This window comes from Rhamphochromis sp. 'chilingali' (genome assembly GCF_963969265.1).
Source record: "Rhamphochromis sp. 'chilingali' genome assembly, chromosome: 11".
In the NCBI taxonomy this organism is placed as follows: Eukaryota; Metazoa; Chordata; class Actinopteri; order Cichliformes; family Cichlidae; genus Rhamphochromis; species Rhamphochromis sp. 'chilingali'.
In genome coordinates this window covers 25,342,680-25,359,291 of record NC_137938.1, presented here as the reverse complement: position 1 = coordinate 25,359,291, position 16,612 = coordinate 25,342,680, and the positions used below count along the sequence as shown (strand labels likewise).

At 40.0% G+C, this 16,612-nt stretch overlaps 2 protein-coding genes across 3 annotated transcripts; one reads left to right on the top strand and one right to left on the bottom strand.

The window, feature by feature from the left end:
* Positions 1–1,137: 1,137 nt before the first annotated feature.
* On the bottom strand, positions 1,138–5,681 carry tubb5 (tubulin, beta 5). Of its 2 annotated transcripts, none has more exons than XM_080896458.1 (5): positions 5,520–5,681; positions 2,927–3,035; positions 2,564–2,671; positions 2,234–2,478; positions 1,138–2,122 (listed from the first exon to the last, which is right to left on the bottom strand). In XM_080896458.1, exons 1-5 carry the CDS (start codon positions 5,574–5,576, stop codon positions 1,310–1,312), a joined length of 1,332 nt encoding a protein of 443 aa, XP_080752584.1. In that variant the 5' UTR covers positions 5,577–5,681; the 3' UTR covers positions 1,138–1,309. The 2 variants fall into 2 exon arrangements, with proteins under 2 accessions (XP_080752584.1, XP_080752585.1); XM_080896459.1 differs by having other exon boundaries at positions 2,564–2,674; positions 5,520–5,679.
* Positions 5,682–10,254: 4,573 nt separating this feature from the next.
* Positions 10,255–16,534, top strand: flot1b (flotillin 1b). Its single transcript, XM_080895882.1, has 13 exons — positions 10,255–10,410; positions 11,001–11,051; positions 11,431–11,506; positions 11,745–11,835; positions 13,019–13,162; positions 13,321–13,440; positions 14,109–14,204; positions 14,588–14,740; positions 14,827–15,008; positions 15,094–15,139; positions 15,299–15,436; positions 15,866–16,030; positions 16,125–16,534. The coding sequence occupies exons 2-13, from the start codon at positions 11,009–11,011 to the stop codon at positions 16,152–16,154; spliced, it is 1,284 nt and encodes a 427-aa protein (XP_080752008.1). The 5' UTR covers positions 10,255–10,410; positions 11,001–11,008; the 3' UTR covers positions 16,155–16,534.
* The last annotated feature ends 78 nt before the right edge of the window (positions 16,535–16,612 follow it).

Sequence of the window (16,612 nt, the reverse complement as noted above, 5' to 3'; positions counted from 1 at the left end):
ACTGTAAAAACATTTTTTCCATAATTATTGTATTTCCTTTTGTGTTGTCATGTTCCAATAAATCACTCTACCCATTTCACATTTCCTTAGCATGATATAAAGAAATGGGTGTGGCTCAAGAAATTTACACATTATTGTACACCTCAATGCAATGAAGAAATCTGTAATTCCTGCTTTCTGTGTTTTAAATGTTTTTCCTTCAGTTACATCAATATCTTGATGTATTGTAGCAAACTGTCCTCTATTGTAAGATATTGTAATTTCCACCCCTGATGTGGAGTTTACCTGTCAAACTGTTTTTAATTGTATTTCCAGGGAAAAAGAAGTCCTCTTGTCAAAACCTTTACTGTACTGTAGCAGCTCCTTTAGTCAGAGACTGAAACACCCTCGCTGCAGGAAGGAGCGCTTTCGCAGATCATTCATCCCAACAGCAGTTAGACTCTATAACTCCTCAATCACGATGTCATAAGTCACTGGACACTGTGAACATCCACGGTCACCACTTCATGCATAATGGACCTTCCAAGCTATATAGTTTATGTCTTCCATATTTCCAACTATATCCATAATCACACACTGTGTATGCTACCATTGTATATAGTGTATTATCTTACTTTTTTTCATTGATTGTACTTAATTGTATTTTTGTATTTCCTTCATATATCTGTACTTGAGCTGAGGTGACGCAAAAATTTCCCTGTTGTGGGATCAATAAAGTGTTATCTTATCTTAAATCCCCAAAATGAAATAGCTCTTATGAGTTCCCTACAAAATGTAAACATCTCAAATAACACATGTATATAATTAGTAGGTTACTCAACCAGCAAATGCCCTCCTACTTTCTCTGGTGTTATGTTATTGTCATCTAAAAACTGGCAGGGTGCAATCTCTTCAACGCCAGATAGTTGTGGGAATGTGGGTTGGTGCAGAATGTTGCAAATGGATGTGGGCCCTTAGCCATCATAATGCTTATGGAGCAGAAATAAACCCTTTCATTACATCACATTAGATTTTCCAGTAACTCGCAGCTCTATCTAGCCTACTGTATACTGCACCGAGAGGGCCTGGATCTTACTTTCTGACTGGCTAAACTGATGAAAAGCATGTATGTGCGAAGAGGAATGAGAGGCAAATGAGTTCTCAGTCGACAACTTTATTTGCACTCAATGACAAGGTAAAACTAACAGACACTAAAATTTTATTCTAGCAGTGATCTTGACACTATGTTGGTTTCTTGGTTACTTGTGGTTGTTCCGTTTTGATTATTTTCTGTTTTGGCGATGATTTCTTGACCTTCACATCTTGACCTTTAAGCATCCTCTTCAGCTTCCTCCTCAAATTCACCCTCTTCCTCCGCAGTGGCATCCTGGTACTGCTGGTACTCTGACACCAGGTCATTCATGTTGCTCTCCGCTTCAGTGAACTCCATCTCATCCATACCTTCCCCTGTGTACCAGTGCAAGAAGGCCTTACGGCGGAACATGGCTGTGAACTGCTCGGAGATGCGCTTGAACAGCTCCTGGATAGCAGTGCTGTTGCCGATGAAAGTGACGGCCATCTTGAGGCCACGGGGTGGAATATCGCAAACTGCGGTCTTGACATTGTTGGGGATCCATTCAACGAAGTAGCTGCTGTTCTTGTTCTGCACATTGAGCATCTGCTCATCGACCTCCTTCATGGACATGCGGCCACGGAACACGGCGGCAACTGTCAGGTAGCGGCCGTGGCGTGGGTCGCACGCGGCCATCATATTCTTGGCATCAAACACCTGCTGGGTGAGCTCGGGAACTGTGAGGGCGCGGTACTGCTGGCTGCCCCTGCTGGTCAGAGGAGCGAAGCCAGGCATGAAGAAGTGCAAACGAGGGAAAGGCACCATGTTGACGGCCAGTTTGCGCAGATCTGCATTGAGCTGGCCAGGGAAGCGGAGGCAGGTGGTGACCCCGCTCATAGTGGCGGACACCAGATGGTTAAGGTCTCCGTAGGTGGGTGTGGTTAGTTTCAGGGTGCGGAAGCAAATGTCATACAGAGCCTCGTTATCGATGCAGTAGGTTTCATCTGTGTTCTCTACAAGCTGGTGGACCGACAGGGTGGCGTTGTAAGGCTCGACCACAGTGTCTGACACCTGCGAACACAGAACTTCTATTTAGTTTCAAGATCTTAGGAGAAACCTCAGGCCAAAGAAACTATAATTAAAACCAAAAATCTATCATGTGCTATCACAAGGAGATGTTACCTTGGGGGAAGGCACCACACTGAAGGTGTTCATAATACGGTCTGGGTACTCTTCGCGGATCTTGCTGATGAGCAGGGTTCCCATACCAGATCCAGTTCCTCCACCAAGTGAGTGGGTGAGCTGGAAACCCTGCAGGCAGTCACAGCTCTCTGATTCTTTGCGGACCACATCCAGGACTGAGTCCACCAGCTCGGCTCCCTCTGTGTAGTGACCCTTGGCCCAGTTGTTTCCAGCACCACTCTGACCTGAAGGAAAAGGAGTGGCATTCAAGTGAGTAACATTTTTCCTTAAATCAAAAAGGAGCATGAGATATGTCTTTAAGGCACCCACCAAACACGAAATTGTCAGGTCTGAAGATCTGACCAAAGGGTCCAGACCTCACAGAGTCCATGGTGCCAGGCTCCAAGTCCACCAGAATGGCCCGAGGCACGTATTTACCTCCTCCACACGAAAGAGAAGAAGAGGAGAGCAAGACAGAGAGAGAAGTAGAAAGAAAAGGGGGCAAAAAAACACCAGCTCAATAATACAGGAAGGACCTTTGGATATAGGTGAAAAGGTGTAGTAACAGTACAGTAGAGATGAGAATGCAAGAAGAGATGTAGTGTCATACTTTGGAATTAAATTGTCAAGTTAAAAATGAATCCATATATAATATACCCTCACTTATTAACATGAGTTAGGAAGACAGCTAACCTGTGGCCTCATTATAGTAAACACTGATCCTGTCCAGCTGCAGGTCACTGTCTCCATGGTAAGTCCCCGTGGGATCGATGCCATGCTCATCACTGATCACTTCCCAGAACTGCAGACACAAAATGGAAGATATCACATGACAATTACTTGCAACGAAAGTACACATCTACCCATTAGATGTGCGGTTCATGGGATCGGGGGGTGGGGGTGAAAATGAGGAAAACAGCAGTGGGTTTGCATTTTTGTTTTCTGATGGAAATGACAGGATTTTTCCATTTTTCAGCGAGCCATATCTGAACCCATTCCCAACAACGCTGCTTTTGAGATTTCCGTAAGTGTCGAGTGATGACTTAGCAGAATGCGGTTCTTTCATATGTAAAATGCAAAGGAGGGAGGAACAAAGGCGCTACAGATCCGTCTGCGGGCCAACCTGCAAATAAAATCCATTTGCAGTCAGACGACACTGAAGATACTGACTCCCTTCAGATCTGAATTCATGTCTTGTTCACTGTTTAAAGACTACATTCAGATTTTTTAGAGTGTTTATGTCGTAATAAATCTTGTCAGTGCGTATTACTCTACCATATTTACTGATATCGTCCAACTCAGACATTTCTTTTCAACACAGCCGGTGATTTCCTGCTAACAGCGCAATACGAGGATTTGGAATAATCTGGATAAGCTGGCTGTATAGCAGAGCACTGCTTAAGAGATTGGGAGTCAGCTGTGGACCAAGTATCATGACATCTAAATAAGGCCATGTAAAGCAAAAATGATTAAGTGACCTTAATATGGAGAAGATAAGATCAACACAGCAGAACAAAGAAACACAAAATCAAAAACAAGAATAAAGAAAAAATAATGCTAGGACAGCTACAGTGACACGAGAGTAGATAAAGACTGAAAATAACCACAGTGAAAGAATGAGGACAATAAGCAGAAAAGCAATGCCACACCCTGACCTAATTCACCACAGTGTAGCCCTTCAGCAGTTCTGTCAATCATACCCGCTGGACATCTGAGTCAATGAGTCCTTGGGGGGTGGAATCCAGAATATCCTCACTTCCAGGCTACAAGCAGCTATCTTTACATCATATATCATTAACACAAAGGAAATAATGGAGCAGTGGGCTTAAATAAGGAGGCACTTATAAATTGAATTTAGTAACTTAATTAATTTTTTTTTACTGCAACTGATTTTGGTGCAACTGCAATAAATACTAAATAGAATTACATATAATGGGCACAATTTGTATTTATTTCCTAAAATTAGTCTACCAAGACATTGCCAGCAACTGCACATTAAGTCAATTGAGAACCCAGTGACTTCACCCACTGTGCATCAGCTGTTTCCTCCATTCCTCCCCCACCCTTCTCCTAATTTGGTTAGGGGAGGAAAGACATTGATTGCAAAGAAGGCCCTGTTTTACAGAACATCTGTCAGCAGCACATCATGGCAGTAATGATGCATCCTGCAAAATATGGGCCATTGTTAGTGTAGTCTTTAAACTACAGTCCATCTAAATAGCAGGGCGAGATTACTGTTCTACTTAAACATATGCTGTCTGTGGCAAATGATCAGCTGGAGAACAAAAGGAGATAGTAAAACAGGGATAATAATGGGCCACTCATTATCTAACCTATTGTAGCTGACTGCAATTGTTGCTATAACAAATGGGTGGGTGATGAACTGAGCCTATGCAGACTTTGACTACCTCCCCCTTTTTTGTTGGAATATAGAATTAAAATGCAGCAAAAACATATACAATTTGATTTTTAAAAAAGCAGTTACGTGAATCTTGATTATAAGTATTTAGATCGTGTCTTTGTTAATATGCAGCTTTTAAAAAAAATAAATAAAGGGAGAATTTTTTGTTGACCAATTATCCATGCCACACCCTTCAAGAGCTCTTCTGCTTTCCAAGCACCCCAAACTGCAGTCTTCCTTTAAAGCTTGCCAAATCAATAATCTAATCAGTATGGACTATTGATCCATCAGTCTTTAGCGGGGGGCATAAGTAGGCCTCTCAAGCCCAGCTCCCCACTCATTGTCTGGAATACCAGTCATATCTGGCTGTGCAAGACAAAGAAACTCGAGTGCGGGGAGATCTGACAAGTAAAGAATAGACTGATTTTTTTCCCTCTCTCCCTTTTTCTGTCTCTTTTCCTGAGACAGTGTCTTGAGGTCAGCTGAATCTGAAGTGCCGGGGACGCAGACACGCCCGGCGTTGTGTGAACAAAAACCAGTCGAGACACAAGAGCCCCCCGTTATACCGTTACTTCAATACGAGCGGCTGCGCTCTGCTGCTCCACACCCACCCACCAGTTACCGCAGTGCACAATATTTAGTAAAAAAAAAAAAATAGACGCACACAAAAGTGATCACTTGACATTTACAGTTATATTTATATGCTAAAAGATATATGGTGCATGAAAAGAAAAGGGTATCCTTTGTCTTCACTGAGAATTCTTTTCCAGACAAGCCGAATGATTAAACTATGTCCTGATTATTAAACGTGAATTGTGACAGAAAAACACAGAATTTATTCTATTTCTTTTAAGAACATACATTCTTTGCATTATATTTTCTTACCTTGGCACCAATCTGGTTACCGCACTGGCCGGCCTGGATGTGCACGATTTCCCTCATTATGGATGCAAAAGTTTTACAATGGGTAGCAAAAAAAGGCAGCTGTTTAGTGAGCACGAGGAGCCGACCGCAGACTGGTGTGAATGTGCCGGACAATGGATTTATATCGCTGGAGCGTTTCCAGAGCTAAGGCTAGGGTTGGGCGTGGCCAGACACCGCTGCCGCAGACGGGGATTGGCTGAGCGGAGTAGCACGGAGGAGGAGGAGCCTCACAGCTGCAGATCTGGGAGTGGAAATTAGATATATGGATTGACCAGAATGTTACCAGCTGGTGTCTGGAAAAAAATGCCAGAAAGATACATTACAGTTGTTTTAGCTACCAGAGGATGACGACAACCCATTACTGTATCTGCTTCTGCAGAGGAAACAGATGAAGTGGGGACAAGATGGGGTCAGCCGGTTCATCAGGACTAGCTGCTGAAACAACAGCATGTTGAAGCCTTTCTCTAGCTTCATGTTCAAACGAGCTGCAATACCTTACATATAGTTTACATATGTGTGCATTGCTGTACTTATTAGCCACCACAAGACAATGTGAAAATGCAAGGGTAGGAATTATTGTGTAGGAGGGGTGTGTGCCAGGCCTCTGATCCAAGCTCTCAGCAGATGATCTCAGGAAAACAGGAGCAAATCTATATATGTTTGGCAATGGATTGCAGAAAATAAACTAAACACTGTTTCTAAAGAATGATAATGTGTATAGGCTATGAAATAGTCTTGACAGATCTTTAGAAAATGGCACACTTTATTGATATTTTTACTCCATTGCATTGGTTCTATTCTTTATTTTCTTCCTTGTTCAAGACAGAAAGGACACTTTCAGCACATTTGGGTAAATGACTAAGCATAATTGTTACTAGCTGTGAATGCATCTGCAATCAAATTTAGCTTCACTTTAGATTAATAGTTACTTAGCCCTGCAATGAATCTGTAAAAATGCTAAAATATATGTTTTTACAGTGTAGGGTGTCCATTCACCCTGCAGCTGGAATATTCTACAGCCCCATGCATCCCTGACTTGCACAAGCAATTAAGAAAATAGATGTGTGATGGTCGTACCAACAACCACACACTTGAAAAAATGTGGTAATATTTGTTCAGACTGCATGTGGAGATACTCCTGAGGTGGGAGTGTAAAACCTTATATCTTACATTCTAACATTTAAGTTAATTAAGTAGTCGTTAAAGTTGTAATACCAAAAGTGAGTTGATTCATTTGCTTAATCTATTCTTATTACACATTATGACACTACACTGATTGCACTGAACACTGTACCAGCAACCACTATATACATAATAAATTGTATTATTTTTCTCTATTTTTTGAGTTACCTGCAGGCTGCTTTCATCCTTCTTTGTTTGAGTAAAAGAGGAGGCTGAGGGTGGAGCTGGATTAAATACAGAGACTAATCAAAGGGAGTGAACTGCCTGTTGTGACCGCATGGTTTCTTTATATTAAATGTAGTTATTGTGGTGTCTGCCTTTGAATGTAATACCCCTTGTGGTGTCCTCGGATCAAAAATGGTCCCTAGGTGAATGGCAAACAAGCACATGGGAATCCCGGGACACCACAAACTTTCGCTCCGTTGTTAAGCAGTAGCTTTGAGTAGACGTCTGTTTCATGGATGTACCTCTTTCTCAGAGTAACTTATTTTCTTTATTATGTGTTTTTGAGATTATTTTTGTCTTTTGGGCGTATATTAAAACACATATTTTGAAAATTATACCTGTGCCTGTACATCCTTTGACTGCTTGGACACTTACAGGAAAGATATTTCATGAAGATATTATAGGAAAAGTTGCACTGCACAAGAGCCTGAAAAATGTGTTTTTTAATTTAATATCTGTATCACAAAGTGATCAAACAAGTATTTAGGTCTCTTACTTGGCTAAAAGTAATAATTCTGCTTACATAATAGTACAAAACAATGACTAAAAGTACTCATGCACAATGCCCCCTTTCAGAATCATATACATTTTCTAATCAGATCATTCATCATTACTGATTTATTAATATGTAGATCCCCATTATATTGTCACGAGGCTGGGTAGTTTGTCCATAATTATGCCCCAATGGCAAAATATATATTTTAAAAGCTGCAAACTAATAAGTAACTAAAACTTTAACATAAATGTATGCAGTATAGTAGCATTTTATAATACAGCCTATGACTAAGAGCAAAATTCTGCTGTAATTACATAAAATCTTATTATGTTTAATATGTATTTTATTTGAATTTACAATGTAAATATATTTACCTACCAATACTTAAGGGTTGGCACACTAGAATAAGGGGGTAACAAATCAGGTTTTTACAGGAAACAAAAACAAAACAATAAATGTACATCCTGCATATGTAATTTTAAGTAGCAAGCAATTTGACTGTAATATTAATATTTCCTGATCTCACATTTTAAATATGTTTTTGGGGTGTGAGCTGCAATATGGAGTAGTTTAACTTTGCCGTTTTACATCTTAACATCTCATTGTTTTACCTCTTTATTTAATATCCATTATGTACCTGACAGATCTTCTATTATTAAATTGCCCTTTTACTTTAGCAATAATAATCTGATAAGGACTAAAAAAAAAAAAGAAATACCATCAAAGTTTGCAGGTTTATGTGACATTATAATGATGGAGCCACTCCATAATATGGCCTGTGGCCTGAAAAAGTACAGTGTACATAGAATATAAGACGGGGAAATATTTTTTGTGCTTCCACAAAATTATCAAGAAAGTAGTACTTAAAATTGCTTATGCGGTAGTCATTATCAATTACAGTATAATCTGTGTTTCATTTTCTGTAAAATACCCAGAATTTAGGCACTACTTAAAATTACTTACAGACTACTTACATTTACCAACACATTACTTTAATTTACTTAGAGACTACTTATATTTAGTTACAGTGTCATTATTTCTTTGTTTGCTCTAAAACCTGACTCGTTAAGCACTTCTACTAGTGTGCCTACCTTTAAGGATTTGCAGGTAAATATAATTACATAAAATACATTGAATTTCCATTTAATTAGAGTACAATTAAGCCCTTAGTCAAAGGCCATATTATAGTGTTACCCTGTCTACAAAGTACAACATTTTTATCCAAACTATAACAGAGCAGAAGTAAAAAGCACCGATGCTTATATGCAGTAAAAGTACTTTAAAACTGTACTTCAGTAAAATCCATGAATAAAGTTAATAAGTTGGTCTAGTCACATTTATACTGTCACTCAATTTCAACTTTGACCCTAACAGTACTCTTGTCCAATCATATTTCAGGTGTGAGAGTGCCACCCATATATTCCTGCCTCTGGAAACACCTCTGAAGCCCACATTTTATAAAATGCATCAATATAGAGTCTACTTAACAGATGCCTTTGTTGGTATTTGAAAATTTAGGATTGGGTATTTTGTCACATTTTAATTCAAGCAATGGTAAACACTGCCCACTAGTGGAAGTAATGAGATTAACAGACACACAATTTATCAACAAGTGCAAATGTGCTTAGATAAACATTTACAGGGGCAACAGCTTGCACATGCCAGCTGCTCTTGTAGGAATAGTCTGAATTCAGAATACACAGTATTGCCTGTTACACAGATTACATGGCTAAGAATTCGTCATCTTCTTTTTAAACCATAGACTGTATGTTTATAAGTAGTGGCAAAAGTATTTGCCATTTTGAAAGCCATGGGATATTCATGGTGGTTAATATTTACATTTAAGAGACAAACAAAAGGTTATGAACAAGTTATGGGTTTTTGCAGGTTATTCCTCACATGATGCTCTCCGTATATTATATTGTATACAAAAATTAAGGTGTATTTGATAACTTATCAAGGCAAATGAGAAACACTAGCTGGACTATTAACTTGTTTTAATTTTTATCATCTTTAAAATAGTTTCAGGCTGTGTAAGACCAAGAAGAAGAGTGATGGAGTGCTGCGCCAGATGGTCTGGCCTCTACAGTCACTAAAATCCACGTAAATCCATTCGAGATGGTTTAGGATGAAGTGAAGGCAAAAAGGCCGAAAAGTGCTCAGCATCTCTAGGAACTCCTTCAAGACTGTTGGAAAACCATTTCAGGTGACAACCTCATGAAGCTCATCGAGAGAATGCCAAGAGTGTGCAAAGCAGCATTCAAAGCAAAGGGTGGCTATTTTGAAGATCTAAAATATAAAACATGTTTTGAGTTATTTCACACTTTTTGTTTACTACATAATTCCATATGTATTCATTCATAGTTTTGATGCATTCAGTGAAAATCTAGAATGTAAATAGTCCTGAAAATAAAGAGAAACTGGTCATCACAGGTATTACTGTGAAAAAACAACTTTTTAAAGGTGGGTGACTCACCAGCATGTAGACATCCAATGTCTGAATAAACATGTTCATCATTGCCTCATCAGGCAAGTTGTAATGTTTTTAACCAAAATTACAAATACTAAAACTAAGAATATTTATTCTGTGTTTGTAGATTTTTCAAAAGTTGTTTCTTTAGTTCTAGTTCTAGTTTTTACTTTAAGTTAACTATTATAACCTTGTATCATGATATCATAAATTCTTTGCTAGATAGATAAATAGATATGGTGGAGGTGCAGTTGTCGCTCTAAGCCACCAGATGACAACAGACACACTTACGTCACTGTCAGCGTGAGGATGGGCGTGGTCGCAGAGCACTTCCCACTCATCAGACATTTTTTGCAGTGTGATTGCAGTGTACGGGCAGCAACGCTCTCACCGTCGCAACAGTAAAACCGACTTTATTTTACTATTATCATTATTTTTATATAAAAAAGGAGGTTTCCTTTTGACCTGACCGGATAACGGTAAGTTAACCGGAGTGCTCGTTTTAACGTGTTAAATCGCGGTGCTGTAGCGTAAACACTGGGCAGTTTTTTTTTTAAACCCCACGTTATCGACCCAGACTCGATTAAATAGCGAGATAGCGAATTTTAATACGCAGGTTAGGTCGCTTTCTTTAAAGTTTTTAATTTTACATCCAACACCCGTGTTTGTTTGCCATTATCGGTACTTTTTTGTGCTTCATGTGCTTTTTGGTTGCTCCAGCTATTACATTGAAAGTCCGAGTTCCGTGTGAAGATTAGGGCTGGCGGGAGTGGGAGGAGCCCCGAGGGTCGCTGGGAAAAACATGGAAACCTAATTAGGTTTAAATGGTTTAAACCGACATGAATAAAATATAGTTGGCAGCATTGGACTCATTGCCTTTAAATTAGCAATGAGACGCTGTAATAAAAAATGATTTAATCTATATTTTGTGTGTTGTACTGGTGGATACATCCACCTGTCTCTTTATACATGTCATACATTTATTTTCTACTTTAAACATTTTTACAGGGCAAATCAAGTCCATTGGGGGGATTTTTCTCACAAGTTTTTGTGTGTGTCTCAAATTCAGGATTCAAGATGTTTTACACATGTGGACCCAATGAAGCGATGGTGGTGTCTGGTAATGGATTAATTATTGTTTCTGTGAACAACACATGAGAATATTCTCACCATAGCATCTGCAAGCTTTATTGTTGTTTAGAAACTTGCAGCTCAGAAGATCAGTGTAATAAACAAAAGACAGAGTAATCCTGGAATTGGATTGTTAGAGTGAAGTGTTGTGTACAAGTGTCACATGTGTCTTGTGATAAGGCCAAGACTTGCTGACAGTTTAGAGTAAGCTAGGAATTTTCCAATGGCGCAAGCTGTTGTGGATGAATTGCATGAGTCGCACTGTCATGAAAGGTTGCAAGTTCAGCTGTGCTCTCTTGAATCAGTTCCTGAATGAGTGACTCTTATTGGATGGATTTGTTAATGTTTGTTTTCCCCTCTTTTGTCAGGCTGCGGCCGTTCTCCACCTCTAATGATTGCTGGAGGAAGAGTGTTTGTCTTGCCGTGTATTCAACAAATCCAGAGGTCATTCCCATTTTCATTTTAATTTCCCTTGTGTAGTTTTTATAGCTACAACATTGCTGTGCAGTTCATCGTAGTGTGAAATAAAGACAGAGACCGCAAATAGGGAAGCTTGCCATTATCAGGGAAGCAGTCTTAGTTTCTCCAATGTTACTGTTACCCTTGCTCTCACGTTTTGAATCTCATCAGTTCCACCCTTCCTTTTGGTCTTTTTTTGTTTGTTTGTTTTTGGTCTAATCAGGATCACACTCAACACCCTGACTCTAAATGTGAAGAGTGACAAAGTCTACACCCGCCATGGTGTCCCTATCTCTGTCACCGGCATTGCGCAGGTATGGTTTGAGAACTTTTTTTCAGAATTTGAAGTTACAACAGATTGGGAATAATTAGATGTCACATGGCACAAAACTGCCTTTAAAATCAACTCTCACAGTTCAAGTGAATCTCATTATGATTAAAACAGAATTAATAAAGAAAGGTACAAGGCGAGGTACAGTTTAATTCACTTTTAGCAGTATATTAATAGTTATTTAAATCAACAGAGTAACTAGTTTAAGAACTTTTAGCTGATTGTGTGTGTGTGTGTGCGTGCGTGCGTGCGTGTCACTTATAGGGACAAAATGCCCGTCCCCACAAGTTTGGAAGGAAGTTTTTGAGGCTGAAAATGTGTTTTTTTGTGTCAGGGTTACAATTAGCTCATGGTTAGGTTTAGGCTAGGGGTATGAGTTGTATGAGTTAGGCATTTATTTTTGATGGTTAGGGTAAGCAGCAAGGGAAAGTATTATGTCAATCAGATGTCCTCACTAAGATATAAAAGGTGTGTGTGTGTTTGTGTGCGCGCGTGTGTGTTCAGACTCCAGAAAAGCTGGTATGTCCTCCTGAGCTCTCAACTTCCTGCTCTAATATTTTTCCTTCCTCTGCCTCATGCTCTGAAAGCAAAAAGTCTGACTCCACTTCTACAATTCTGAGTAGAATCCTCTCTGCCACACTCAGCCCTCTGCTTCCTGAAGTATCAGCATGGGTTGAAAACACATTTTTAAGTCTCACTGATTAAAAGTTTATTTTGAAATGGTTGAAATTACAGTACTTTTTTTTTTGAAATCCTGGTAAATTAAACTCAAGAATCTCATATTGAAGAAACAATTTCATCCATAGCAATTGAAAAACAATATCTGCAAAACATGTATCACATCCTCACCTACTGCCATAAAATGTGGAAGCTGTAGAACAGGCCATGTTGTCCGTGGCATCACTAGAAAGGATTTCCTTTTCACAGTACAGTAGGACTCATACATTTGTAGGACTGCATTGTTTATGCTTGACATGTCACATGAACTCCACAGAAGACAAGAATGATTTGCTGGGTCTTAGGTTATAAAGGTTATAAACTATTTTCTTCATGGTGAAATAAACATCTGTCTGTAGCACGGGCCACACAGGAAGCATTATGGAGGATTCATAGCAGTGTCTTAATGAGATCACATTAACCTGTGTTTTTTTTTTTTTTTTCCCCAGGTGAAGATCCAGGGCCAGAACAAGGAGATGTTGGCAGCTGCCTGTCAGATGTTCATGGGAAAGTCTGAGGCTGAGATCGCTCAGATTGCATTGGAGACACTAGAGGGACACCAGAGAGCCATCATTGCCCACCTGACTGTAGAGGTTGGTTCATTGAGGCCCTAAAATGCATTTTGCAGAACTTTTATGCACAAAATGTTTATTACTCAGTACTAGCACAGGGCATGCCTTTTTTTTTTTTTTTTTTTTTTTTTTTTACAGTATGTAACTTGACGTGTGCAAATCTTTATGTGTGTGTGCAGGAGATCTACCAGGATCGTAAGAAGTTTTCTGAGCAGGTCTTTAAAGTAGCCTCCTCTGACCTGGTCAACATGGGGATTGGTGTCGTCAGCTACACGCTGAAAGATGTTCATGACGATCAGGTATGCCAAGTCTGTTTGAGTACTTCTTCTTCCAACACTGGTGACAAGACTCTGACTGTAAAAGCATTACAAAATACGCTGGAAGGGCATGGGGGATATGCTAAACCTTTCCAGCTGGCCATTGTCAGTTCCTCAGTGGGTGATTGAATGTGCATGTATAGGAAAAATAGGATTTTGTTTTAAATATGGCAAGCTGAAATAAAGCAAGCTTTGCGTGGAAAACCTGTAACGTGTGTTGGGGTCAACAGACAGCTTATCTACCATGAGATCTTGAATATTCTGTCAGAGCATTATATTTGGTGCAACAGGAAACGATGTATCGTTGAGTGATAGACAGACCACTAAAAATAAGCAAATTCATGCAAAAAATTGCCTCCCCAAAAAAGCCAAATGCTGATGGACTTGTGATAAATTCATTAGAAATATGTAGGTTTTCAAAGCGTTTAGTCTTTGATGATTTCCTCTGTTACTGTAATGCTCTTAAGTGATTGATATTGACTTACCCGACTCTCAGCCTGGAGCCATCCCAGTAGACGTAAATGAGGCCTAAGTGCTTCTGTGGTAACGACATTACTCGTTTGTCTGATGTACTACTTTGCTTTTCAATGCCTGAATAAGGCTCTCTGGTAGTCGGTTGTCAGTTTCTCTCCTTTCTGTCTCTTCTACAGGACTACCTCCACTCGCTGGGTAAAGCCAGAACTGCTCAGGTGCAGAAGGATGCCAGGATTGGAGAGGCTCAATACAAACGAGATGCTGTCATTAAGGTAAATAATCGTCAATGTCATTCTGCCTGTTCAGTTCAGTTCATTTCAATTCAGTTTTATCTAGATTGGGCCACAACAACACAACAATAGTTTCCTCAAGGCACTTTATATTGTAAAGTGAAAACCCTACAATTATACAAAGAAAACAGAGAAAATCCCAACAATCATATGACCCCCTATGAGCAAGCGCTTTGGTGATAGTGGGAAGGAAAAACTCCCTTTTAACAGGAAGAAACCTCCAATAGAACTAAGCTCAGGGAGCGGCCATCTGCAAGGACCAGTTGGGGAGAGGGGAGAAAGACGGCACAATGACATGTACTGACAAGATAATGCCGATGAGCAGTACCAAATTTGTCTTTCTCTCCTGTACTGTTCATTTTCAGGAGGCACACGCAATGCAGGAGAAGGTGTCTGCTCAGTACAAGAATGAGATTGAAATGGCGAAAGCCCAGCGAGACTATGAGCTGAAGAAAGCGGCTTATGACATTGAGGTCAATGCCAAGAAGGCAGAGTCAGAAATGGCCTATCAGCTTCAGGTACGCTCATCATAATGCCTGGCCAAGTCCAAAATGTTGTGTTTTTATTGATGGAAAGCTGAGAATTGTTGGAATTTCCATTTCAGGTGGCCAAGACCAAGCAGCGCATCGAAGAGGAGAAGATGCAGATTCAAGTGGTGGAGCGTACGCAGCAGATTACTCTGCAGGAGCAGGAGATCACACGCAAGGAGAAGGAGCTGGAGGCCAAGGTTAAGAAACCTGCAGAAGCTGAGAAATACCGACTGGAGAAGTTGGCTGAGGCCCAGCGGTGAGCACTAAATCATAATATTGCTTCTGTATAGTTTGAACTGAACAACAAAAAAATTCATTCTTTTTTTTCCTTTCTACTGCAGTCTGCAGCTCATCATGGAAGCTGAGGCTGAGGCAGAGTCCATCAGAGTGAGAACCGCCCGTTTTCTGTCACAGTTTTTTCCTACTGTTAATTTTCTCGTCACCTTTCCTGTGACTTTGCATCATATAATGTGTCATTCCTTTCTCTCCTGCTTCATGTGACTACTGCCATCGTCACTCTTTTCTGCTCTGTGTGTTGTCATGCAGATAAAGGGTGAGGCAGAGGCTTTTGCCGTGGAGGCTAAGGGCCGTGCTGAGGCCGAGCAGATGAACAAGAAGGCAGAGGCCTTCAAGCAGTACAAAGAAGGAGCCATGGTGGACATGCTGCTGGAGAAACTGCCATTGGTCAGTTGGACTCTAATGGATGAAAATATCATGAATATTGGTTTTTATATTAGCCTTTCAACCCATTTTCATCAGCGCTAGTCCTTAATGTTGATTTTATTTTACTTCTCTTTGCATAAAAAGTTTTTTTTCCCCTTTTCTTTTTTTTTTTACATTTTCCAACTCCAAGGCCTCTTTAAGATTTTAAAATATTTTTTAACCATATTTCAGTAATCACAACTCAACTGTTATTCATAAAAGGTATATTAATTATATACCTTTATATCCCAAAGCTTGATACATTGTTGCTTTAAACCTTTGAGATTTCTTTGAAATTGTGATTCTCTGCTCAGTTTTCAGAAGAATTAGCTGACTCGCATGCTTCTTAGCTCACGGATGGCACACTTTGAAGGTGCAAGCATACCAATTCTGATCTTTCTTGTTCTGCAGATGGCAGAGGAAATCAGCAAGCCACTGTCAGCGACACAGAAGATTACCATGGTGTCCAGCGGTGGCGCAGATGTAGGAGCCTCCAAACTTGCTGGAGAAGTGTTGGACATCATGACCAAGCTGCCAAATGCTGTAGAGAAACTCACTGGAGTCGACATCTCCCAGGTGCAGTTTGCATGAAAGGCAAATAGGCTTTGTAACAGACTTCAAAACAAGTACACGTGTTATTTCATTCGTATTTGTGTTTTTGACCTCGCAGGCTGCAGGGAAAACCACCCGGGCGCATTGAGAAGAGTAATCAGGAGAGGTGTCAACAATATTTAGACAAAGAGCTCCACATCTCCTCGTACCTGTAACGACTGTACTGACTTGTAAACACTGTAAACCTTTCTCATTGTCTGTGTGAATGCATGCTTTTCACTCATGTCCTTTCCCCAGTCTAAACAAGGCTAGGTTTTTCTTCCCCTGTTGTGTGGTTTTCTTTTCATGTCCCTGAGCTGTGCTGCTGTGCTTCATGCTGCAGGTCACATTGCAACCAGCCTCACATGATACAGCGACTGCACAACTTCTGTCTTTGGCTGACAAAAGCCTCAGCTAATACGTAGAAGCCCAGTTTTTAGGGACTAGGTCAATGAACTATTATGTTTGTTTGTTTTTTTTACTTTTTAATCTGAGAATGTAGGAAAAGCTTATAGCCTTATTCTATTTTCTTTCTGTGCCTTCCAATTAATCAAATAATGCAAAACA